The sequence below is a fragment of the Ambystoma mexicanum genome, chromosome 3q, assembly GCF_040938575.1.
Source record: "Ambystoma mexicanum isolate Mex_15411 chromosome 3q, UKY_AmexF1_1, whole genome shotgun sequence".
Lineage (NCBI taxonomy): Eukaryota > Metazoa > Chordata > Amphibia > Caudata > Ambystomatidae > Ambystoma > Ambystoma mexicanum.
Genome location: NC_090926.1, coordinates 1,288,631,709 through 1,288,659,037, shown reverse-complemented (window position 1 = coordinate 1,288,659,037; position 27,329 = coordinate 1,288,631,709). Strand labels below are relative to the sequence as shown.

The following is a 27,329-nucleotide window of genomic DNA, read 5'->3' as shown; positions in this document are numbered from 1 at the left end:
CCCTCAGTGCAGTGACACAGGGGTGTCTTAGTGACCCCCCAGTATAGACTCCATACCCTGGGACTGACCACTGTCTCCCAGGGCATGTAAAGTCACCATTGACTTTACTAGTCTTAAATTCTGAACAGAACCAGTACAAACCATCATATTGTGGACGTACTGGCTGGGGCAATTCGATTGCCCCAGGGTCTGTTAGTCGAGGGGGCACGTCTCCGTCCCCCCTGATCGAGTTTTGGCTGGTGGCAGTGGATACTACTTTTTATATTCAACCGCGAATATTTTCCTATGGGATTTCCCATTGTTTTAGTCTACTATCTGTATTTAATTATTTACGGTAGCCTCGAACATACCGACGGTTTATTTAATTAATATTAATTCTCCGGTTGGTATTTTTTGCCAAAACTTGATTCTAAAATGGCGTTTGTGTTCTCTTCTGTGACCCCAACCCAAGTCGAGCCCTTTGTTTCACTTTTTGGCGGGCTTCTCCACAGAAGCCCTCCAAAGTGGTGCCACTCTGTCTGGGGTACTTAGGAGGGGTGGAGGGGAATTTAGGCACCCTGGACTGAGTTGCCTAGGCAACTCAAGTCGCACTCCATCCTGATTGGCCCAAGCGGTGAGCCGGCCGGCTCACCACTTAGCATGTTTGAGTGACAGCTAGGCTGAGTGAATGGGGGTTTGCTGCATAAAAGCAGGGCTTTGGGGACTGGAACTTCAGAAGTCGCCACAGGACCTAAGAATCCGACGAGGGAGAAGCTGAGCTGACCTGCCACGACACCACCACCGGTGGAGCCCTGCTGGACTGCCTCACCACTTTTCCCAACGACAGAGGAGATCTCCCGCCGGAGAGTCTTCTTCCTTTGACTGGTGGGGATAACCAGTTTCACCGTCTTTTCGCTTTCCCGACGTACCTCGTGGCCGCCTTGCCCGTGCCAAGCACCCTGGCAACCGGGATACCACGTTTTACCACGACCGCGAAACCAAGGTACCACCTTTAACCGGAAAACTCTGCGGCTGGTTTCTTCCCTGGTAGTGCAACGACCTTCATCTTTCCTCCAAGTCGAGATCTTCTCTTCCCCTGGACGATGACGCAACTTGCACCCACTACCAGGAACAACTGCCACCGCTGGAAGATCCTTCCCACTTAAGGTACCGTGTCCCGCCTGGCTTCCCTTGCTACCGACTGTACGGGGTAGATTTAGCCCCCGGCTTTCGAACCTGGATTAGCCTGAGACACCTTGGCTAAACTTTTCTAAGCCTCTCTAAACTCTTTTTGAACCCTCTGCAAGACTTTCTAAGCCTAGTGTAACTGTGTGGTCTTGGGCGCATTTGTGCTCTGCTCCCTCTAAGAGTGGGCCCAGCCTTTGGACTTTGGCTCACCAGTGACTTTTTGCTCTCTGCCTTGCTAACAGTGTTCCTGAATCATAGAGTGGTGTACCTCTTCTTTTTTTTTTTTTATTTTTTTTTATTTTATTGTATATGGTTTACAAAAACCTTTACAAAAAATTGTCTTTAAAAGGTAGAAAAACATTCATTACATTTAAATTTCAACTATACAAACAAGCGTTAAAACATAGATCCAATTTCCAGTTAAGATTTCCAGAGAATAAGGGACAAATTTAAATTTAAATTTAAAAAGTTCAGTGCAAAAATACACTGCAGCATTAAAATTATACCGACAATAAACTTTAAAATTTACAAAATTCAAAAATAGAAAATAAACCTGCAGAGAATAAAGAGAAATTTCATAGAGTCAGGCATAGTCATAACAAGCATAATCATAACAGCGGGGCGTATAAATCTAAAGCTTTGATAAATCCAGCCACAGCAAGTCCATCCTTAATGTTTGAAATAGTGAGACACTGAGACCAGATCAAATGGGCCTCCCCCATTTGCCCCATTACATTAAAACGTCCTAGATATTTGTCCCTTAAAGCTGTCAAAGCAGTACAGTCTAAAAAGAGATGCCGAGTGGTTTCAATCACCCCCAAAGTTTTACAGAAACGGCAACTAGGATCTAAATCAGAGAACTCCTTCCTTTTATGTAGAACTTCCCGAGTAGGGAGGAGATTCCATCTGAGTTTAATGAGAAGGGAGCGATAATATCTGTTGGGGAATTGGTTCAAAATAAAAGACAACAGGCCTCTTTTCTTATGATCAAATTGTAAATCTCTCAGAGAGGGGTACGAATGTAATTTTTCAATAGTATTACTCCAGTCGTGAGAAAAGAGACACTCCTTGACCTTATTCGGATTCGTTAGTAGGGTGTCCCTATCGGAGGAAATATCCAACAATCCTCTTCATATTCTGTCTTTTTCCCTCCCTTTCTCACAAACTTATTAGAGTGCAATCTAGTTAAGCGCTCACCTCTGTATGAAAATAAGTGGTGTTTTACTGTGATTTATCTAATAGGGAAAAAGGGGTGTATATATCATAATAGTAACTGTGTTTAGAATATTTTACAATAAGAGTGCTGGAGTGTTTCAACTGTGTGTTTTTAAATAAATAATTATATACTTTGATACCAAAGCTCTGGTCAGTGTTTGCTTGTATTATTGTATCTGAGTGCCTATTGAGTATACTTTGCATACTGCCTAACTCTTCTTGAGGGAAGTCTGACTGCTCAGCCACAGCTACCAGGTAAATCTGGGTGGTACAGACTGCTACCAAGTGGGTTTACTGCCAACACCTTTAGTCTTAAATCTTTTGCAGTGTTCCCTAAGGGAACTGCACAGGTTTCTGCCTAACATCAATCTCCACACTGACTCTGTTGGCTGTCTCCATTTTCATCAGTCTGGCTTCAGAGCTGCCAGAAGCACGGAAACTGCTCTCCTGAACATCCGTGAAGACCTGCTCTCCAACCTTTATTCCAACACCCCCTGTGTCCTCATCTTACTTGATCTCTCTTCTGCCTTTGACACGGTCAACCATGCCATCCTGCTCATTTTCAGGCTACCTCACTCATCTCTGACTGTCTATCTGCTATCCAGGAGTGGTGTGCCGCCAATGATCTGTGCCTTAATGCCAGTAAGACCGAGATTCTCCTCGTCGGCACACCCGCTCCTTCCTTTCTTGGCACTCTCTGGCCGGCCTGTCTTGGCCCTCTTCCGGCTCCCACCTGTGAGGCTAAAAACCTCGGGGTCATCTTCGACTCCACACTCTCCTTCTCTCCTACATCTCTGACGTCTCTAAGAAGTCACACTACCAGCTGCACCTCCTCAGAAATAATCTTCCTTTCCTCTCCTTCCCCCAGAATCTCACTGTCTCCAGAGCTCTGGTTCTCTTTCGGCTGGCCTATTGCAACATCCTCTTTCTAAATCTGCCTGCTTCTACTCTCTGCCCTCTGCAACTCATCCAGAACAGGACTGCGCCACTTGTCCTTGGCCTCAAGCTCAGGGATCGTATCTCTCCAGGACTGAAATCTCTGCATTGGCTCCCAGTGGCTGCGAGGATTAAGTTAAAACACTCTGCAGTGTCCACAAGGCCTTCTGGGGTCTGGGGCCTCAATACCTTCAAGTCCCTCTTCCTAAATATCTTCCTTCTCAAGCTCTTCCCTCATCCGCCTCCAACTCCCTCAGGGTCAGTCGCTTCTCCAAGCAACAAGTTGGTGGTAGATCTCTTTCTTTGGCTGGGGCCTCCCTCTGGAACAGCCTCCCTGCCTCCCTGAAACATGAGGAGAATCATCTCCCGTTCCGGAAGCACCACAAAACCTTTCGAATGGATTGTGTCCTCACACTATTCCTCATCTTAGATATCTTGTCTCCCAGCGTTGCTGCTTCAGAATTGTTTTTCACCAGAGAGCGCTGTGTTCGAGGCTGCGGAGTCATAGTCCCTCGAGGGCCGCCGTCGAGCGTCAACGTCATCCGCTGTATAAAGGGCTCGAGCAGCGCCCGTTACTTCAGTTCTGTATTTCTGAGAAACTGCTTTGTGTCACAAATGGCGCATCAGGTTTTTTCTCGACAATGTCCTCGTCATCTACTCCCACCACACCCAAGACAGGTTTCAGAAAATGTCAGAAGTCTGGTAGGAAAATGTCGATAACCGACCCCCATCGGAATTGCCTCTGGTGTCTCAGCCCAGACCATCGGGTTGACGAGTGCGGTTCCTGTCAGGCCATGTCCAATAAGGCTCTTAGGGAACGGAGAGGTAAACTGGCGGTGGGGGAGGAAACTTACAAGTCTTCTAAAAGACAAAAAGATTCGGAAGAATCTAGTCGAAAATCTCGACATGGGTCGAGGAGGCCGAGATTGAAGAGAGTCTCGATGAAATCCTCCTCGTCTTCGACTAAGAAGTCAAAAAAGTGACGTCACAGGTCTTCTTCCTCCAAGAGTGACTTATCCATCCAAGCACGATTCCCCTGAAAAATGGGAGGCCTTTAGGGCTTCGATGCTTAAAATATTATAGAAAGCGGCCTAGACCCCCTCGAAGATGCCGCGTGGAGATCATGTATCTGCCCACTCTAAAAGTGACAGAGGGAGATCGAAGATTAAACACGCGAGAGCCGAAAAAGAGTCGTGAGTGTCATCAAGGGAAACTTCCCCGATGCCTCATACTAAAACAAAACCTCTGGTGCATAAATTGGTGGTAGCGGAATCGACATTGGTGTCGAAGTCGAAACTTGACTAGACACAGTCGACGGCTACAGCGTCAAAACCGCTGATGAAAGTGGCGTCGACACCCTTGAATGTATCGAAGCCTGCTTCGACAGTATCAAAGCCTCCTTCGAAAACGTGGAAGCCAGCGTCTTCTTTATCGATGCCTTCGATGCCTTTATCGAGGCATTCTTTAATCCCGATACCCAAGTCGACACAATTGCCCATGCCTAAGTCGATACCACCCTCTTTACCTGAAAAAGCTTTCCATCCTCAACCCAGACAGGAATTTTTCAGCTCCATGTCATCCATTTTTGAAGAACACTCCTCTGAAGAGGATGTTACTTCAGCTGGAGTTAGGTTTGGATCCAGAGAGGTCCCTGAAGCGCTAGTGGACCTGAATTCCAAGATAACAGATCTTTATGACTGTCTCCAAAATGCCAGTGGCCTAGACACTTCCCTTGAAGTGGAATTTGAGAGACCAGACGCTACAGATCATGCAGATCCTAGTTATAGAAATCTCATGGGAAGGATAATTGATTTTATGGGTTGGAAGGCAGCTTCCTCAAATTCCGACCAGGATGACATGACGGACATCCTGAGTGAATGTCCTCTAAAATATCCTGTTCTTCCATTTCATAAAGCATTTCAGAAGAGGGTAATGGTAAATTGGAATACTCCTGATTCGGTTTCAGCAGTAAACAAGAAATTTGTGCCAAAATACAGGCCATCTTTATCAGATCCGGAATACCTATCTAAACATCCCTCCCCTGAAAGTCTAGTGGTACAAACTGCAACCTCCACTAGGCAATCAGCTTACCCCTCAATACCACCAGACAGGGATGATAAAAAAGTTGATGCTTGGGCCCGGAAACTTTTTTCTTCGGGCAGAATTGGCCTTAAATCGACTAATGTAACTTGTACTTTAGCAAGATTTATATATACCCTGTGGGACTGCATGACATCAGCGGCTGAATGCATCCTGGAAGGTGAGGAACGGGATGGTTTCCTGGCTATAGTAAAAGATGGTAAAGAGGCTATGGAGGAATGCCTTCAGTCAGGACTGGACACTGCTGATAGTGTAAGCAGGTCCATGGCATCTAGCACGGTCCTATGCAGATTTGCATGGCTGAGCAAATCTGGCTTTGCACCTGATGTGCAGTCTAGATTACTCAATATGCCCTTTGACTGCTTGAGGTTGTTTGGCAGCAAGAAGGACGAGAGCTTGGAGAAGCTGCAGACCTCAAAAGCAGCAGCGAAATCACTTAGCGCCGCTATAAGACAGCCTCAACATCACTCTTACGCAGGCTCATCTTCCTGGAGGAGTCGCCCCTTCGTTTCTACTCCTCTTTTGGAAAAGGGAGAGGGCAGGAAGTCAAAGAGGCCAACAGAGAAAACCTTTTCGTGGTGGAAAAGGGAGAGGTGCTAGATCAGCCCCAGCAGCGGCTACTACCTCTTCAGCCACTGCTGCAGCCGCTGCAAAGCCACTTTGAGGTCTTCACCCACAAGACCACGGTGGGAGGCAGAATCACTCAGTATCTAGATGAATGGCGGGTCATTACGTCAGATTCCTGGGCACTAGAGATAGTGACCCATGGTTACTGCCTTCCTTTTCATCAAAGACCTTAAATCATCCACCGGGAGCCAACTCTGTAAAAATTCCAGACCCGCTCCTTGTGCAGGAGATTTTAACCCTGCTAGAGAAAGGTGCAATAGAACATGTACCTGTAGTGGAAAGGAACAAGGGTTGGTACTCTCCTTATTTTCTCATCCCCAAAAAGGACGGAGGATTGAGACCCATCTTGGACTTAAGAAATTTGAACAAATTCTTCAGGAAGGACAAGTTCAAGATGGTGACCCTTTCTCAGATCCGTCAGGCGCTTCAGCTTCAGGACTGGCTGGTTTCATTGGACCTTCAGGATGCTTACTGTCATGTGCCAATCCATCTCAAGCACAGAAAGTACCTGAGGTTCGCAATTGGTGGTTCTCATTATCAGTTTTCGGGTTCTACCATTTGGGCTGACCTGCGCCCCAAGGGTTTTCACCAAACTGATGGCGGTGGTGGCAGCGAGTATCCGGAGAAGGGGGATTCACGTCTACCCTTTTCTGGACGATTGGCTAATCAGGGCAAGTTCACCCGAACGAGCCCAGCCCAGGAACATTTGGCCTTGCCCTGCCACTTCTTACACAGACTGGGCTTCTCCCTCAAAGTCACAAATTATTCCAAACCAAAGACTCCAAAGCCTTGCCTCCCGAGGAGAGAGCTCACCACATTTTGCAGATGGCAACAAAGTTTTAAAATGCCAAACATCTACCGGCATTCGACTTTCTAAGGTTGCTAGGCCTCATGGCATCCTGCATTCTTCTGGTGCCAGAGGCCAGATTGAGGATGAGATCCCTTCAGTGGGCCCTCAGGACTCAATGGTCCCAATTTTCGGGGGAGATGTCAGGCCAAAGTGGCTCAAGATCTCCTATGGTGGGCTTCCAAGGGGGATCCTTTTTGGTAACCATGGCCGGAGATAACGGTAGTGACAGACGCCTCACTTACGGGGTGGGGAGCCCACACCAACTATCTGACAATCAGCGGTCGTTGGTCTCCATCAGAGTCTAAACTACACATCAACCTTTTGGAGCTAAGGGCAATCAGACTAGCGCTGAAGGCCTTTCTGTACAGTGAAAGAATGTCCTTATAATGACGGACAACACAGTGGCCATGTACTACCTCAACAAAAGACGAGGTGTAGGATCACTCCCACTGTGCAGAGAGGCAATGCAGCTCTGGTTCTGGGCAATGCAAGAAGCAATCTCTCTATCGGCAGTTCACCTAGACAGAGAGCTGAACACAGCGGCGGATGCTCTGAGCAGGCAGAGCACAATCTCCCACGAATGGGAGCTAGCTCAGGAAGTGCTTCAAGAGATCTTCGCCCTTTGGGGAACCCCTCAAGTGGATCTGTTAGCGACCGGTGCCAACCGGAAGTGCTAAATGTACTGCTCAAGGGAATTTCCTCCAAGAGGAGCTCTAGGAGACACGTTCGTGGTGGACTGTGTATTTCCACTCCTCTATGCGTTTCCTCCAGTCGCCGTGATTCCTCAGGTAATCAGGAGGCTGAGAAAGTTCAGGAAAACCATGATCCTAATTGCCCCATATTGGGCCAGGAGGACGTGGTACCCGGACCTTCTGGACATGTCCATGTGCCCTCCAATACGTCTTCCACAAAGACAGGATCTTCTCTCGCAAGAGGAAGGTCGGGTTCTCCATCCAGAGGTCAAGACACTCAGTCTTCACGCATGGTTTCTGAGAGGCTGAGATATAAGGATTGTGACTTCCCGGATGACGTAATGGAGATTTTGCTTTCGGCCAGAAGGCCAACAACAAAATCCCTGTACCAGTGTCGTTGGAACAAGTTCAGTAACTGGTGCAGGGATAAGAATGTGGATCCATTCCTTTGTAATTCTCCAACAGTACTTTCTTTTCTCTTACACTTAGCCAATTTGGGGCTCCAAGTTGGCACTATAAAAGGATATTTGGCAGCGCTATCTATCTTTAAGTGTTCCTCGGAAGAGGTGTCCTATTTTAAAATGTCCTTAGTCATTCAATTCTTGAAAGGGCTAACAAATGTGTACCCTCCGACACCTTTTCAGGTGCCCATCTGGGATTTTAATTTAGTCTTAAAATTTCTCATGTTTTCCCCTTTCGAACCTTTACATTCTAGCCCATTAAGACTTCTCACTCTTAAAACAATTTTGTTGGTGGCTATAACATCAGCCCGCAGGGTAAGTGAGTTGCAGGCACTGTCTTGTAAGCCTCCTCACACCATTTTCCATAGAGACAAAGTTATTCTAAAAGTCAAACCATCTTTCTTGCCTAAAATAATCTCTGATTTCCATCTGTCACAGAATGTATCCTCCTCCTCACGCTAGTAAGGAAGAGGAAAGGTTGCATAGACTGGACCCAAAAAGGGCTCTCAGTTTCTACATTTCCAGATTGGCAAATCTTAGACAATGTAAAACCCTTACAAAAATACAACTTTACTTAATTTCAAATTCATTTCATACAACATAAGGAATAAGGTTTAAATTATAGGCATATTTTTCAAATGTAATTCATTTATCCTGAAGACCAGCTGGAGCAGAGTCCATTATAAGCAAATCATCTGCAAATGCTAGCCAACGCAATTTAATAGATCCAATTCTTACTGGCTACACCTCCAACTCTTTCCACACCTGTCCCAAATCACAAAGATAGAGATAAAAAAGAATTGCCGCTAAGTTGCAACCTTTTTTAAGGCCAATATAAGTTTTGATTGATTCAGTGATGACACATTCTCTTGAAAGCTTAACTTTGTAAGCAGTAGTAGAATGTAACCTTATTAGCCAATATATTAATTCTGGAGGAAAGCCCTGTACATATAGTTTGGCCCAAAGTAGATCCCTTATGACACAGTCAAATGCAGAAGATAGATTAATACTTGCAATGTATACCGGTTGTCGCCCTTTCTTCTTAGTATTGGAGTATTGGAGTGTCTAAAGAAACCCTATCCAGATGGATAATTCTAGCAATTTCGGAGTGCTATAAATTGGCTGGAAAAAAGCCTCCAGATGGATTAAGGGCTCATTCAACCAGGGGCATGGCAACTTCCACGACTCTTCAGAGGGGTGTCCCGGTGCAGGATATTTGTGTTGCGGCCACCTGGTTGTCAATGCACACCTTTGTGAAGCATTACTGCTTGGACTCTACCTCATGTCAAGGAGGACTCTTTGCAAAAGCTGTCCTTCCTTCAGTCCATAATTGAATTTTCTGGTACTCCCTCCTCCAAATTCTTACTGCTTTGGGAGCCTATCTAAGATGAGGAATACGCGGGAGGACACAATCCATTCGAAGAACAAGTTACTTACCAACTGTAACGTTCTTTCGATTGGATGTTCCTCCCACGTATTCCTCATCAACCCTCCCAACCTGCCCCTCCGTACAGTTTGCTCCAGTTGCACTCGTACTTCCTTAAGAGCCTGAGGACTTTAAAGCCTGATCAGCTGATGCGACCGTGAACACCGTAAAAACAGAACTGAGGTAACGGGCGCTGCTCGAGCCCTTTATACAGTGGATGACGTCAACGCCGGTCAAGTGGCACAGCGAGTAGAGCGTTCGCTTTGACATCCGTGCAGAGCTTGCTAACGCAGGTTCGAATCCCGGCGGGGCCAAACTCGGCCTTTCATCCTTCCGAGGTCGATAAATGAGCACCACACACAGTGGGTAATAATAAGCAGCGCTCAGATACCTGAGGGTTCGTAGCGCTATATAAATGCCAAATTATTATTATTATTAACGCTTGACGGCGGCCCTCGAGGGTCAGAAATGTGAAGGAATATAAACAGTCGGCTCAAAGGTTAACACCCACAGTTATCGACCATCCAATGAAAGAGCCCTTCCAAAGGGTAGAAAGACAGAGGCGTATGGGCACACAGTCCCAACCTGTCATTTAGAAAACCCACAGTCACCGGCAGTCAACTGGAAAAGTTCTTCCCGTAACGGGAGAACAGAGGCTAGGGCGCACACAATCCCCACCTGTTAAACAAGGCGTCTCGTGAGCACTGTGTACCTGTTCTTCTTGGTGAGTGATGTGAAGAGGTAGCCAGTCTGATGACATATTCTGAGGCGAAGAACAAGCAATACGGGCACTGACCTGGGGCACTGACCTAACACACTCCTGGTTGACTTAAACAGGACGGGCCTAGACTGGCTCCCAACACCACGGGACGGCACTTCTCGGATTTGCGTGACGTCAGGACAGTGCAAGCACCGGCAAAGAGGGCCTCGAGATGGTCCAGTAGAACGTCAGGTGTAGAATGGTGATACGAGAGACAGAGATACATGGATTCCAGGACACAGGATGATGAGGTTCCAATTACGGAGTGGTGAACTGGTTCCAGAGGCAGGGTACCAAGCAATGGCACAAGGCAGGGCAATGACAAGTGGCAGAATAGCCAGGTTACAGCCAGGAGAAGCCCAAGGGAGTAAGGTGAAGGAACCTGGAAGACCAGAGAAGAGAGTGGAAACCTCCCAGAAGCAGGGACTGGGAACTAAGGGGCAAGGACCAACCCCAGATCCTGGGTAGTGATCCCAACCAGACCCACAGAGAGCACAGGAACCAACCAGACAAGGAGCTGGCCAATCAAAAGACAAGGAAAAGAAACACAAGACAGGGGAAGAAGCAGGGAACAAGAACTAATCCGGAGCATGGAACGCGATCAGGGGACTGACTGCATTGAGACGTGGTGTATTCCTGCAAACGGAGCCCGGATATAGGTCGGATCCAAAACGAGGCTTGGCGCGCAAGCCATGGTTGCCAAGCGGTCTTCGCATGCGCGGGGAGTCGGGCACGGAGGCCCGCGCATGCGCAGACCCGCGATCAGTTTGAAGACTGATGGGGTGGTAGGATGAGGCTCAAAAGTGACCCTGTAGTCTGCTGCTATATTTTCCATTTTGCTGGGGGGTTCAGCTAAGCAATCAAGGCTACATATTTATATATATGGTTTTTGCTATATCATTGCATACTGGAAATTCCAGTTTCAGAGATCGTGGTAGCAGGTCTTACCAATTACCATCGTTATCATCAACATTAATGGTATTCCGTTTAGGACCTCACAAGCATGAAGGCTTGATTTAAGCCAGAGGCGTATTGAACCCTTCTATGAGCTGCAGGTCTTCCTAATCGGAGACATGGGTGCTATACGTAGAGCTGTCCAATTGCCTTTTGCATCTTGGGTTGAAAGAAATTGCCCATCTGAAAGGTGCAAATCTACAACTTGAAGGAGGTTAGAAGCCACATAACCTTGGTGCAGTACAGTATACTTTCCAGGAGCTTAACTCGTGATTCCGTATCAGCAGAGTTTACCATTCACTATTACAGTAGCATGCGAGATACACAAATGCGCCACCCTGAGACAACACATCACATTGGCAGATCATGTATGAAATTGGGACCAGTTTATGAAAAAAGCAGCCAGTTCAGCACTAGGGAGAGGTGATCCCATTAACCATGCATTCTTGCCCCTTTTTTAAATTAGAAAGTGTGTTAACAGTTTAAAATTAAACTTTACAAAAATGTGACTTAAAAAGAACAGCTGAACATTTTTAACATTCAATCACAATCGTGAACTTAAAAATGATTGAAGACAAGCAACTGCCTACAGCACAGTAGACATCTGCACACGCTACGATTCCACTGTAATGGCTTAGAAGTAATGTCAATCTTTGGTTGGATTAATGCAGTTCATCACCTAGATTAGGGATATGTATCTGCACCTCACTGGGTCTTGCTTCATTAGGAATCCAAAGCTTCATCAGTGCGATGATCAAAGATCCCTGATGACCTGCGAGGCAGCATACCATCCGTATTGATAAAGCAAGGGCAGAGAACAAAATGATGAAGATAACAGTGCCTCGTACTAAGCTCAGGACAATACTTTTAAATTCATAAGTTTGATCCTGTCTTTCTAAGTCTTTGTCTGTTCCTAACAAATTAATGATTTTGTTATTAAGCCGGTACACATGTTTATAAGGTTCAAGACAACACTATATAGTGCGTTACTGTGTGCTGAGAGCCATTTTGAGACAGTGAATGCCGTGCCCACTTTGCAGGAGAGTAAATAATGCAACATGTTAGTTTGGTGTAAACAACGACCACACACCGTTCTGGTGGATTGGTGAACAATGTATTAGTACAAAGCAATAACAAAACAAAACTAACGGTAGCATGAGACTTCTGCGCAAGTGAGAACCCCCTCCCTCCGTGCACCATTCTCTTATACCCAAGGGAACACATGCATTTCAATGGAAGGGGTGGTCCAGACAGGGCAAGGAATAATACTGAAACAATGTTGCTAGCCGGGAACAAGCCCAATTATACAAGCCTTTGATACCATTCTTTCTTATTAGCCAGTGTTATCAGGGACAGCATATCATAATACATTTAGTGAAGGTGAATATACTCATCAAAGATGCACACATGATATGAATGGTCATTTATAACACGCCTGTACACAAGTGTAGTGCTTCTAGGCGCAACAAGACAAGGGAGGGAAGACAGAGTAAGGACAAGACAAACAATCTTACTAGGCCCTGTGTCATTCACATCGTGCAAGTGGAAAAATGAGAAGAGCAAGGGGAATGAGGCAGGGGGAGGAGTGCAAGGGAGAGGGACGGGGGAACAAGGCATGCTCTGTCTAAGTGCAGCACAGGGCACTGGGTACGCGCAAGGAGGCGAGGGCCTGTAGAGGTTACAGTTACAGCCCCTAAGTGCGTGGAGGCAGTGCAGGTTGATCAAGAGAAAGCCTGGTACCCAGTGAGACTCTGAGGGTGGCCAAGCAACCAGTCGGTGTGGCAGGTAAGGTCAGTAGGGGAGGGAGAGAGAGAAAGCGGAGGATAAGAGGAGCGTTTTGAGCTGCTTCCGGAACTTCAGGTGGTTCAGCTCAAGTTTGAGAGGGGCTGGTAGGTATGACCGGAGGCCGACGAGAACGCTGCTAATATGATGACTTTCGTCTGCTAATGCTGCTTTTCCAAAGAAAGCGGGAGCCTAAAACACGCTTACATATGCCAAAAGGAAAATACGTCAGAAACGAGAGATGTGAAGGCGAGCATTCCTACACTCTAGGCGAAGACATGCGAAGACATGCGCAGTAAAGTTAAACCATCAACTCGCACAAGCAAGAAACAGTTGTTTAAAGATTGCATTTTGCAGCATCTGCTCAACATTATAATGCAGTGATGTGCAAGAGGAGTCATAACATTTTCAATTCCCAAACCTTCCCCCACATTGGGTATAGCTTAACCATATGCATGGGCAGTGCAGTTTGTGGCTAATGTGACACAGTGTAAAGAGCGAGGAGACATGCAGTTAGCGTTCTTTTAAACATATTGGGCCTCATTAAAACTGAGGCGGTAAGGGGTTAACGGCGCCGGTAAACGGTCCGGTGCCTTTTACCCTGTACCGCCTCATTACGATGTTCCCTCGCGGGACCCGCTCTGGACGTCTGGTCAGACCAGACGTCCTTTGCGGGTCCCGCGAGGGGACCAGCATGCTAACAACGGGCCCGTCATTAACAGGCCCGATGTTAGCATGCTCCCCATTCCCATTGAGCCCTATGGGGCTCAAATGGGAATAGGATTGTCCGGGTTCCCTGAATGGGGAAATACCGGGCCCTCCAAAGTCGGACTGGCCCGGTATTTCCCCATTCAGGGACCACAGACCCGGACGGCTGCCTCCAAACTCGTAATGAGGCCCATTGACAATTTAGGGAAAGTACATGTGTTGGAAATGGCACTGTGAGATACAGTAAATTACATTGTGGCAAACGGGATATCGCTAGTCAGCTAATATTCCAATTGTCAATGACGAGGAATGTGCCATTGTTTAAAGAGCATTTTACAGTGACATGAACTACTAGTGAAAAATGATTTTATTTCCTTCATTACCCACTCCTATGCACAACATGGAAAGATGAAGACATGGAAAGATGAAGACAAGGAAACAAATGTCAATAAGAGTGTGTTTGTTATGGGTATGTTTCTGAATGAAAGGGAAAGTGGGAATATAGGAGGCGAAGGAATGAGGGAAAAAGGTAGAGACATAAATATAATTTCCTTCTGATTCCTTATATCGCCCCTACCTTTAGAGTGCTGCAGGGAAGTTTGTGCCCATCTTTACAAAGCCAAAGAAAAGTACTGTGGAGATGCCGAAGAGGAGGGAGACAAAGAGGAATGCTCAGAACAGAGTTACACAGAGGAAAGAACATAACAGCCCTTCAAGGGCCCCAGATGAACAGGTGATATTGGCACTTACTTACATTATTTTGTTTTTGAAACCGTTTCTAGACATCCCTCATATGTCAAGACTTCTCTTAGACGCCACACTATTGAGGGAGCTGGATATTCTGTCCCAGTCTCTCATTCTGAGGATTGTAGATGTGGCACCAGCTCTATATGGTCCATACAGTTGAGGAAAGTGTGCAATCTGCTTGAGCTCAATGCGATGATTCCTAAGGCTCACTCACTAAACCCCTGCCTAAAGCCTCCTCCCAGGTGGCCAGGGAAAGGCAGACACTTTATGATCCTAACCTTGGGGCTGGTGTTCTGCGGGAGGATCACCTGGGAGGAGAATGGTCTCAGGGGAATGAGAGGACTCTGTGGGGTGAGACGCTGTATTTATCTTCCTTTAAGAAAGTAATCTCCATACCAAAGTCTATAATGGCTTGCTGCCATAACAATCTTTTTGTTCCACAAGTTGAACATCTAAATGCAGGTAAAAGCAATCACAAATCCCTAGTTATTGGGAGAAATAAAACCCCTTCTGGGAAGAAAATCTGGGAATAATACCAATGTAAACTCTAAAGAACTTTATTCATCTTTACAATTACATTTGGTGACTGATCCTTATGATGTTTCTTTAAAGACTATTATGGGAAACAAATGAGCTTAAGAATTAAAATCAAGTGAGAAAAACTATCTTTGTCTTTAGGGACCTCAAGTACCATAATTCTTTAGGTACTGCGATGAGGAAGAGGGCTAAATAGGAGTAATAATGCAGGAGTGGTCAGATTGTTAATAGAAATGACCCACACCTGAGGGAGACTCGGAGGCTTAAAAGGCCCCCTGAGGTGCAGGCCATTGTTGAGCAGAGTGAGCAGGAAGAGCAGTGTGAATCATGCATGCAGCCAATGCAGAACCTGGAGGAGGGAGAAGCCACCGGGACCACTGTTAATCAGGAAACAGTAGCCAGTCCTGAGATGGCCTGTGCCTCCGGAAGCCTGAAGTGCAGAGATTGTGCAGGGTGAAGCGTGCAGTAGGGAAGCTTCCCCTCTGAAAACCTGTTTTGCAGAGACTGCGCAGCAGAAAGCAAGAGCGAGAGAAGCTTTCCTTCCCAAGAGGCTATCTCTGGTGGCTTTCCGGCACCAGAGAGCCTCCGTAGCAAAGGAAGCTCCCTTTCCAAGTGGCTTCGACGACGGCGGAACAAATGTAGCAGTTGGCTTGGTCGCAAGGAGCCACAGAAGCTGAACACCTGTGAGCAGCGGGGGAATTGGATGCCCACGCCTTCCCCGGTGAGTTGCTAACCAAGTAGTGACCCCGGAGCACTCCAAGTCCGCTCGTGTGCTCGAGGCAGGTGTTTACTGAGTAACATATACTTGTGTAGGAGTGGAAGTAACCCTGAAACTGATTTTGAATACCAAACGATCAGGCTGAGTGATTGCATTGGAGAGGTGATTCATACTTCTCAATCTGGTTTTATGAGCCAGTGGTATGGTTATGACAATATTAGGGCCCTTCTCAATGTAATTGGTCACAATTATGAGGTTCATTAGAAACCGGTGTTTGTTTTTTTAGATGAGGAAGAAGCCTTTGATAGGGTCAACTGGAGGTTTGTCATTTGCGTTGGGTAGAATGGGCTTTGGCAAATTGTTTATTGACATGGTAAATTGTTTGCACTGTGGTGCATCAGCAAGGATCTGGGTTAATGGAGCTATGTCAGAGTCATTTCAGTTGTTTAGGGTACTAGGCAGGGCTGTCCCTTATCTCCCCCTTCTGTTAAACATTGCTCTGGAGCCGCTGATTGCGCTTATCCATCATGGTGTGGCGCTTGAGGGATTGCGATTTGGACTGGTTGAGCTTAAGTTATTAGTTTATGCAGATGATTTGGTAGTTGTGTTATCTAACCCTCAGGTTTTTTACCCACTATTGAAGAGCATTGTTGATGAGGTAGGTTCACTATCTGGTCACAAGATTAACTGGATGAAGAGTGGCATGTTTCCCTTGTCTAATGGGTGTTGTAGGGTGACTTTGAGGGTTGGGATTGTAGGTGGTCTAAGGAATGTGTTGTTTATTTAGGGATAACACTGGTGCAGGATTTTAAGAAGATTGTGTTAGTTAAGAGAAAGTGGTTCCGAATATTAAACAGGATGTTGCAAAGTGGAAACATATTAGGTTAAATGTGTGAGAAAGGGTTAATGTTATTAAAATGTGGTTGTGTCAGAAAGTGTTGTATATTATTCAGTCGCTGCCATTTCCCTTCTCTAACAAGTTTTTACATATGATTGATAAAGTGTTTAAGGATTTCTTGTGGGGAGATGAGAAGATTAAGAGGATCCCCCATTATATTATGGTGCGTGAAGTTGTGATGGGGGGTTTTGGCTATCCTGGTCTGGTAAAATGGTTTTGTCCTAAAGAAATCTGCATTGTACTTTGCGTGTGATATGGTATACTCATCTATTTGGTTGAGTATGGAGGCTTGGATTGCATCACCATTCCAACTTGCAAACCTCTATTCCTTGTCTAGGCTACCACGGTCAACTAAACTTCTACCCACAATGAGGACAAGTCCTGGTGCATTGTTTCATTGGGGTATCAGGTACTTTTATCCCCACCAAAAATATCGCCATATATATGGTCGTTTGGAACGGCCATAGGAAATATTTTTGGGAGGGTTCATTTTTGGGGTTTTTGGGAGCGGGGGTGTCCCCCGCTCTTTTAAAAATAATGCGGGGTTTGCGGGGGTGTCCCCCGCAGGTTCCATGCCTTAATATCGCAGCAAAAATATCGCAATATTTTTGTGTGGCAATATTTTTGCGGGAACCTTCATTGGTTGAAAGAAAATAATTAGGTTATTTGGCTACGTAGGGGTGCTTCTTTGTGGTATAATCCAGCTTTCAAGGTGAATAATAAAGAGTTGTTTTGGACTAGTTGGCTGTTGAAGGGTGTTTTGTGCGTGGGCAATTTAATGGAGGGGAACTGGATTCTTGACTTTGATGAATTACAGGATAAGTATGGCCAAGCTGGGAGTGAAATGCGTACATATTTTGATTTGTGTGATCTGTTGCTTCTGAGGATTGGTATGTTACTTGCCACCCTGATGGAGTAACCTGTTCTTTTCAAGGTTTTTGATAATTCTCAGTGGATGGTGTCATCCTTTATTCAGCTTATGACAGCTGGGGCTGTGGTTTTGGCTGGGTGGGACCACTTGAGATCCAAATGGTCTATGGAGCTCTGATGTGAGATGTTGCATGAAGAATGGAGAGGGCATTGTGAGAAAGGCATGGAGCTCAGAGGTAGACACAGCCACAAGGATACAAGTTTAGAAAACCTTGATTCATAAAAATAGGGTTTGAAGAATGCACAACTTGCCCTATTTCTAAATGGTAGTCTCTGCCATTAAAATAAGAAGAAAGAATAGTCCAAAAGTCTGTCTGTCAAAAGTAAAGAATCTGCCTGTGTCAAACCTATGTTTGCCCTCACGTTCTAACTTGACAATCTGTAGGCTATTGGATAAAATATATGTGTCTCAAATGAATATCAGGATAGTCATGGATTTCTTCTCAATTTCCTTCCCCAAGCTTAAGTCACTCGGGATCTCCAAAAGTTCAGTTTGTTCCAAACAATTCACAAAAAGGTAGTTCAATAGTTTTCTTATTCGGTTCACAAAAAGGCAGTTCAATATTTTTCTTATTCGGCACAGTTCATGCATTTCTCTCAGGCTTCCCTCGCCTGATTTAATGCTCTCTATTGTAACACAGTTCTGTTTTAACAATGTTTTCTTTCTCATGCTTCTCATTCCTGAATGAATGCTTTCTAGCATAACAAAGTTCTATTTGAACAATGTTCCTGGTTGGATCTTTCCGGCTTCCTTCACCGGAGCTTAGACCGTTTTTACTTGTTATTTTGCACTTTAGTATTTTATATTACTGCATTCCATCATTTTCATACACAGGGTTCCCTTCCCCAATCTTCCTGCTTTCTTCATACGGTTTATGTCAAAGACTTTCAAAACGGCACAGCTTTACTTATTTCCATGCCGTACCACTCCAACACTGTTGTATTCTGGTTATTGTATTCCTTATACTCTGTTAGTCTTTGCTCAAGCGTGCCTTCTAGCACCACGATAGCTTACACATCCTCATCAAGTCATTTGATCCCCATCGGGATCGTGCTTCACTCAATATTCTCTTCCGTAGCCTTTCCTGTCAACTTTTACTTCCATTCACTTTATTGAACTCGCTTTTCACCTCAGCGATACATTGTTTAACTTTGTCATTTCACACAGACTTTCAACAATGCAGGACCACTCTGTTACTTTGTTTCATCACAGTTCAAAACCATTTTAGGTTTGTTTCATCGCGTCTCACTTCTTACGTGTAGCCTTGCTTGCAACTTGGTAATCATTTGCTTCATTGCAAACCGGGCTCTCATCACTTTGAACTCACCAACTGTACTTTAACAAACGTGTCCTTCACGTTTCTTATATCCAAGATTAGGATCTATCCCCTCCTGCCCCTCAGACCTTCCTGGGTGGCTTCGCTGTCCCGGTGAAACAAGCAATCTTTTCGCACAAAGTTCAGAGAGATTAACCAGCTTCTCAGCTTTCATTGACAAATATTTTCGGCTTCTTGGAGACACAGCACCCTCGCCACGCTTTCTCCTGCTTCAACCTGCAGCCTTGTAGTGTCCTGGCATCCTGTTCCCTCAAGCATGGTTCTCAATAGCCTCTGCTCAGTTGTCGCCATCTCGGTTGCTCTCCTTCTCAAACTTGCCTATGTCGTTCTGTCTTTCTGTGCTCCATTTGTGAATCTGGGTTCCACCTTTTTGATTCAGGTGTTTGTGATCGTAGCTAAGTGCCTGACTTCAGCTGCCCTCATTAGGGGGACATTCATACTAAGAGAAAAGTCCTTTTGAGTGTAGGTGTTCTGTCGTGATGTTATTAAGAAGGGAGAAGCATTGAGGATTCTGGGGAAACCAGGGGTCTGGCTGACAGTAGGCTGAGGGAATGTCGGGTAGGGGGTTATTTGAAAGCGGTGGATACCATGTATCAGTATTAGGACTGTCATAGGGAAGATGGGAGTTGTAGTATCCTCTTAGGCTATTGGAGGGATCAGATCTGTAATTGCTAGAACAGTGGGGATAATAGTTTTGTCGTATAGTCTTATGTTTATGAAAACATTTTGCATAGTGTGAAAATGGCAGTTCTCTTTTATTCGTTGTCTTGCTGTCTTTCGGTAAGAATGATAATGAATGAGAGGATTTGATTTCACTACAACTCTGAAAGTCGGAGGAAAAGGAGGAGGATTGTTAGAAAGAATAGTTGTCTTAGATTTTAATGCAACTTTCCTCCTTTTGTTTGGTACTTTCCTTTCAGAATAGGGTTTTTATGTTTTTTCAGATTTCCAAGATTGGGCTTTGGAATATCCCATAAAGGCTTCAGTTATATTGTTCGACTCTTCCACTTTTGGAAGATAACATGTCTCACCTGAGGTCTTCCCTCTAACACTCCCAAGAATCCTTCAGTCAGGTGATCTTCCCTCTCTTGTCCGCCACAAGGTTGGGCTACAAAAGCGATGGCCCTTCCCAGCCCACCTGGATTAAGTATCCCCTGAGATTACATGAGAGAAAACCTTCAGGTTTCTCACAGTATCTAAAGAAGTAACTGGCCTGAAACTGGATCTCAATTTGATACTTGTGAGGCCGAAGATTTTGGGGAGGCTGTATTGGACTACGGATAGAATGTGCTCCATGGGTCTTTGGGACGATTATTGTTGTTGGGAGTGTGGAAGGAGAGGTGGGACTTTACTGCACATGTTGTGGAGTTGTACGAGGGTGGAAGTGTTTTGGGGTGAAGTTCTTGATCGCATGGAGTTGATTGTGGGAGAAGGTGTTTCGAGATGTCCAAAGTACACGTTGGGCCTCATTACGAGGTGGGCGGTAAGGGATTACTGGTACCGGTAAGGGCACCGGTAATGCCTTACCGCCTTATTACGAGTTCCCTTTGCAGGTCCTCCCTTAACGCCTTCGGGGCTCAAATGGGAATGGGGAAGGGCCCTGGTGAATGGGGAATTACCGCCCCCGCCAACCTTGGAATGGGGCGGTAATAGCTCCATTCACCAGGGCAGAGTCGGTAAGGATTTGGAGGCAGCCATGGCACTAATAGCACCATGGTTACCTCTAAACTCCTAATGAGGCCCGTTGTTGTGGTTGAGTGGATGTAGTAAAGGGGCAACTTACTGCTCGAAGATGTGGTTAATCAGGGCGCTGGTGATTGCTCAAAAGCAGTTGGGAAACTAGGAAAAAGCCTCAAATTGATGAGTGGGTTCATGATTTCATCGTATTGTCTGTGAATGAAAAGGTGTTGTACAAGAAAAAAGATTGTACTGATATGTATGAGATTTGGTCTCCCTTTAATGATTTGGATATGTAGTTTTACATGTTGGCTGGGATGATCATTCTTTTGTTTGTGTGTTTTTGCACATTTGGTTTCTGTATGTATTCATTTTTTTGTTCTCTTTTTTCACTTTCTCATCATATTACTGGTTTTGTGGATTTATTGTGATTCCACAGTGTTATGTTGAGTGACTTCACTTGGTTATATGATACCTGTACTGTACTTCTGTCTTTCTTAATTGTTTGATATTGTGGTAATTTTGCAATTGTTATAAGCATAATCTAAAATAAAATGTGTCAAAACCAAATGAATGTAACGTTAAGCGTGTGAGTTTGTTAAGAACCCAGCAACCTGATGGGGCAATATTGTTAGAACCTAATTAAAACAACCATTGCCCAAGCCTAGAAAATCCACCACTAAGGCTATTCAAATCCAACAAGTATTGCCAAAGGCAGGAGGGGAATGATGAAACGTCCAAAGCTTGTGAAACTTGTTACCCACATTTGAAGAAGCATATCATAAAAGCTACACCCACTTTGCCAAAGCCAAAGAAGAAGCAGAATAAGACCTTATCCATGTCAGTATTAGGTTGTTCATACAGTGGCGAAACAGGAGTGGCAAGAAGGCTGCCCTTCTGGAGAAGGTTATTCAGAAGATTTGGAGCATAACGTGCAGAGGTTTTGGGAAGTACAAAATATTATTAAAGAGCACTAATGTGATTCTTGCTGTCACTGAAGAATTGCTCAAATCTGATGTTGCAAAATAATGTACATTCTGAAGCTGTTCTGGTGGCAACATTGTAAGTTGATCTTAACCACAGAAGCACTTGTTTATGATTCACTATTCGGGCAGGGGGGTATACCTGAATGGCAAAAGTTTAAGGTAGTATGCCCGGCATAGAAGTAAACCAGGTGGAAGTTGATGAACTGCTGTAAAGCCGGGCGGACAAAGACAATCTATGTTGCTTATCGTGCCGAAGGAGGAACTGTATAAACTGTTTTAGAGGAGATATATTTCTTCAAAAATATTCAGTTGTGGCAAACATCCTGACAAAGACTGAAGCTTACTTTTACTCACGGAAGAGAAATCACTTTTTCTTTTCTTTGTTGAATCACTGAAGTGTTGGAAGTTTCTGTTGTCAAGTTGGAGTCACACAAGAACTGTGTTGGTACTTTGTGTTAAACCTGGATTTCCTTGTTTCCTTTTTGGAACTGTTGAGCAGAACCCTGCTTGAACCCTGGGAAGGGGAATTCACCCATATTATGAGAAGAGACTGTTATCATATCACAAATTCAATTGTTATATTTTTGTTGCCTTTGAATTGCCAAGCATTGCCTTATTGAGTTACTATAAGTGTGAGGGACGGATATCCATTGTTAGAGTGTTTCCTTAAGTTTATTTTAGGCAGGGAAATCCGCATCAGGGTAGGGATTGTGAAGTGTTTATCCAACCCTTTAATTTAATAAAATGTCATCTTTTGAAAAATCTTCGCAAAGTTGTTTGCCTCACATTTCTGGTCCCTCACATCACCTCACTGATGAGTAATCCAGCTCCTATTCAAGAGCCCAGCAGTGACCCGATGTCTGACGGAGGTAGTACTATTGAGCAAAGAGGGTCATGCAATAAGAGATCATTTTACTCTGAAGCTTTTATGCAAGTTCAACACTACTTGGCCAAGATTGGTGACAATATACTAGAGTCCAGCCTGCTTGAGCAGGGGTTTGGAAAAAGATTTTCTTGCAAAATATAGCTCCTGTTTCTGAGAATAATTCTGACTTTTTGCTAAGCCTCTGGGGAAAAGCGTTGCCTATACAACGACCAGAGGTCGGGGTCTTCCGGGATAATTTCTACCTCTACTGAGTGCTGTGAATCCAGAGAGAGCTCTACTGCGTGCATCTGTGCAGGGCAGAGGTCTGTTGTATCAGCAACCATTACTGCAATGGCAGCCACTATTATGACTGCGATTACACCTAGACCATGCAATTGCATAGGTTGCACCTGGTTTCTATTTGCGCAACATGTGCAATTTTTCAAATACCCTGGACATCACAACATAAAGAAATCTCAGTATTCTCTATGATATGATATGGCATTTAAAACGCGCCTGTACACAAGTGTTTCTAGGCGCCACAAGACAAGGGAGGGGGGACATAAGGGGAGGACAAGACAAACAATCTTACTAGGCCTTGTGTCATTTGGATTGTGCAAGTGCGACAATAGAAGTGAAGGGGAAGGAGAGTGGGAAGTGCAAGGGAGAGGAAAAGGGGAACTGCGATCAGGGCACCGCGGCTCTGGGTGAGTGCAGATAGGGCAGCTCAGCTCTAGGTAAGTGCAAGGGGTAGGGGCCTGTAGGGTTACAGTTACAGCCCCTAAGTGCGTGGTAGGTCAGGAGGCAGTGCATGGAAGACTGGTTGTGGAGGAGCCTGATAATCTAAGGAACTCATGGTGGCAACAGTTCAAGGATGTTTATTAAACTATATGCAGGTTGGAAAAAAGCCTAATCTAAACCTAAATCTAAGATGGGAACAAGCGTCAAATTAAAAGGGCCTATACTAAGAAACCTATTGCCAACCCTTACTACTAAAAGACGTGTGGGATAGTTTTCAAGAAAAGAAAGAAGTGTTCTTAAACAATATGGCAGGATGTGGTAGCTTGGTCTCCCTTCCCCATGTTTTGAGTACGGGGTAAAATGGAATAAATATTTTCCAGAACAACTTCCTTAGAAAGTCTTAATTCTATTAAAGACACAGAGGCGAGCATTATGCTTCTCTTTCTTTATTCACTTCTATACAAAGAGCTTAGCAGCAAGTTTTGATGCACCCAAAAAAAACAGATGATGACATCTGTACATAGTCAGGGTGCAGAAAAACATATAAGAACAACATTAAAACTGAAGAAAAAACATTACATAATTTCCAGCCCATAGTAAACAGTAACTGTATATAAGAAACTCCATTTCCCAGGCAGCTAAGTCCAAGTTCATGAAAGGTCACAGAACATGTGACACCAGTCCTCCAATAGCAGTAGGTAAATCCCTCCAAATAGGGACCAATAGAGTATCTACTCCTCTTTCGAGGCTGCAAACTTTGAACGAAACCAGGAAGATGAAAAATAACAGCTGTATGTTGGCAGTGGACGTCCGTGGAGATCCAAGGCACGTCAGGTTGGCTTATCCGAAGTCACTAGGAAAAACAAGAAAAATCAAGGGTTACCTTATGTATATATCAACCCTATTCCGTATACAAGGGCGGGAGAGAAAACGGTATTCCATTAGGCAAACCTTACATGGCATGTAATACAATAAATTCATCTCTTGCATAAAACATAGCATAACTGTGCACAAGCATGGTAGGCGCCCTGTATTTCTCTAGTTGGGCAAGATCATGCTCGCCTCCGTGTCTTTAATAGAATTAAGACTTTCTAAGGAAGTTGTTCTGGAAAATCTTTATTCTATGTCAAGACAGGAGGCTCACATTATGCTTATTTATAGCTTACTTACCACTACAGATGCAGGCTGCTCTACCGGCTTCAGGTAGAATTGTTTAGAAATAGACTTGTCTGCCCAGTCGACCATCCTCGGGCCATCCTCATGATGTCCTCCAAACGGACTCTGACCTGAAAGGCCTTGGATGCCATGGCAGCTCTCACCGAGTGAGCGCCGAAGCGATCCGTGTCTATTCCTGCCTGTGAGAGGGTCCAGCGTACCCAGCGCGCCAGTTTTGGCACAGAAACCGCTTTATGTGGCTTGCGAAGTCTATCAACAGTTGGCCGTTAGGAGAGGCCCTGAGTAGTGAGGTCATCTCCTCGTAGACTTTCATGCACTTGACGAGGCAGAGCTTAGGCTGTTCCGTAAAGGCAGGGTATGAGATGACTCTAGAATTGCATTTGGTTCTCCTGGAAATATGGAACTCTATGCCATCAGGCGAAAAGGACCTGCCTGCCAGGTCGAGCACCCTGACTTCAGAGACTCTTCTGCAGGAGACTAAACATAGTAGGGTCGTGCGCTTGCCGGAAAGAGCAGTGCGCGATAACTCCTCATAATGAGGCCAGGAAAGAAAGAGATTCAGTACTCTATTAACGTCCCAGGGAGTGTTGTACTGATAGGCGGATGCCCTTAAATAATCTGCACACTAAGTGGTGTTCGCCTGCTGGGAGGCCATCCACGAGGTCGTGGCCGGCTGAAATTGCATAGTGGTAAGCGTTAACCGTCCTATAGGTGAGTCCCCTTTCTACTAGTGTAGCCAAAAAGTAAAACATTTCTTCTATAGGTGCTGAAACCGGATTTAGCCCTCGGTCCAAACACTAGCGTGTCCAGGCGCCCCAGGAGTTGGAGTACCTCTTGTAGGTAGCAGGAGCCCAGCTCTCCTCGTTGAGACTGGCTGCCTTGAGAGAGATGCCCGGGACCCTTCATCTTGACCTGAAATCTTCCAGGCCGCCAGGATTAAGGACTCGCTGCAGAGAAGGGGGTGGCGTTGGCCCGCCGGACACACTACGTGATCTGGAGACTGGGGTAGAAGGATTGGAAAATCTGAGGAAAGTTCCAGAAGAATTGAATACCGGGTCAGAGAGGTCCAGACCGGGGCTATGAGGACAAGCTCTGCCTGTTCCTGATGGGCCTTCACCAGGGTCCTCGCTATCATGGTGAAGGGGGGAAAAGCGGAAAGAATTCCCCTGGTCCACCGCTGCAGGAATGCATCCGTCGCTGTGGCTGCCGGATCCGGTCGCCAGCTGTAAAACTCTAGAAGTTGGGTGTTGAGGCGAGAGGCAAAGAGATCCTTGGACATGGGGCCCCAGACTTGTTGAAGCCGGCAGAAGATCTCTCTGCTGAGCCTCCAATCGCTGTAGTCGGTGGAGTGAGTGCCAATCCGCGACTATGTTTCTGAGACCTGGAAGATATTCCGCTGTGACGGAAATGCGGTGTTCCAGGCAGAAGTGCCCAGATTATGTATCTTACTGCAGAGATGTTGTTCATCTTGAGTAAAATACAGCAACTCACTCTGTCTCTGGCAAAAGATCGCACAGCGAATGAGCCTGCTAGAAGCTCCAGGCAGTTTATGTGTATATTCAGTTCCTGAGAGGACCAAGTTCCCCCCCGTGGCCACTGCGCCGCATCTCGCTCCCCAGCCAGAGCAGCTGGTGTCCGACTCTATTATTATGTCCGGGGCGGACCCGAAGATCGCCCTACTGTTCCAGGCCTCCATATGCGTGAGCCACCAGATGAGCTCCGTCCTTGCCTGTGGCGATAGAGTTAGATGTTGAGAGTAGGAAAGGTTGCATCTGGGATTGAAGGGGGCCGGGAAAAATTGCTTGTATGGATGAGGACAACAGTCCTATTATCCTCGCTAACTCCCGTAGAGAGATGATGTTTCTCTGTAGAAGCCTGAAAATTTCCCGACGCGTTGCGTGTATCTTGGCGGTAGGCAGAGTTGCAAGGTCTGTGTGTCCACAACGAATCCCAGGAATTCTAGGTTTCTGATGGGGCAGAGAACCGATTTCTCCCAATTGATGAGGAAACCAAGGTTGTGTAAGAGATCTATGGCAAGACGGGCTTGTTGTTGCACCAGAGCCTGGGATTGAGCCATGAAGATGATGTCGTCCAGGTATATAATCAGTCTGACACCTTTTTCTCTGAGATGAGCTACGACCGGCTGCAGGAGTTTGGTAAATGCCCAGGGGGCCAAAGTGAGGCCGAAGGGCAAGCTCGTACATTCCCAGTCCTGGCCCTGCCAAGTAAACCTGAGGTAGCTTACGTGTGCCTGGTGAATGAGCACTGCCAGATAGGCGTCCTTGAGGTCTAGGCGAACCAGCCAGTTGTTTGGCCTCAGGATGTCTCTGAATGCCCTCCATTTTGAAATGGCAGTATATTATGAAGTCGTTTAGAGCCTTGAGATGTATTAGTGGACACACTTTTAGTTTTCTACGATCCAGAAATATGGGGCTGAAAAAAACGCCCGGACTCGAGCACATGCGTATGGCTCGTTTCTGGTGGAGCTGAATTACCTCGCTGTCTAGCGCTGCTGTGTCGGCCTCTTACATAACTATTTGTGCGGGCCGATAAGCTTGGAAAGGTTGAGCAAAGAGCTCTAGGCGCAGGCCTCGTGGTGCGTTCTGAATCCAGGCATCCCCTGAAAAAGCGTCCCAAGCTTGTGCAAAGAGAGCTATTCTCCATTCTATAGGTGACTGCGACGCTGGCACTGTTATGGTTGCACTGATCTGTTAGCTGTTGGGCAGGATATCTGGCTGCTCTCCTCCAGCCACGTCCTCTTCCTCGACCTCTGGATGGGGAGGTTTCAAAACGATCCTGCCAGGAATTGTGTTGATCTCTTGAATGTTGGGGTCTCTTGTCAAAAGAGTATCGGCTGGAGGAGCAACCCCTGCCTTGTCCGGCCCAGTAAAATATTTTGGATGCAAATACTCTTTTAATAGAGGCTTGAGCCTTGTCCAAAGCGGTGAAAGTGCATTACAAACTTCAACATTTCTTTGACGAAGGGATCACCAAATAAGAGCCCCTGAGCTGCGGGACCAGACTCTGTGTCTGCCAGTT

The 27,329-nt window shown here is 45.7% G+C and overlaps 1 protein-coding gene across 1 annotated transcript in view; it reads left to right on the top strand.

Annotated features, from left to right (window-relative positions):
- The window catches only part of BRME1 (break repair meiotic recombinase recruitment factor 1), an 837,863-nt gene that overhangs the window by 158,644 nt on the left and 651,890 nt on the right, over positions 1–27,329 (top strand). The window contains exon 5 of the mRNA XM_069652891.1: positions 14,262–14,411. Within this exon, the coding sequence (XP_069508992.1) occupies positions 14,262–14,411 (150 nt within the window). The remainder of the gene's footprint in view (positions 1–14,261; positions 14,412–27,329) is intronic.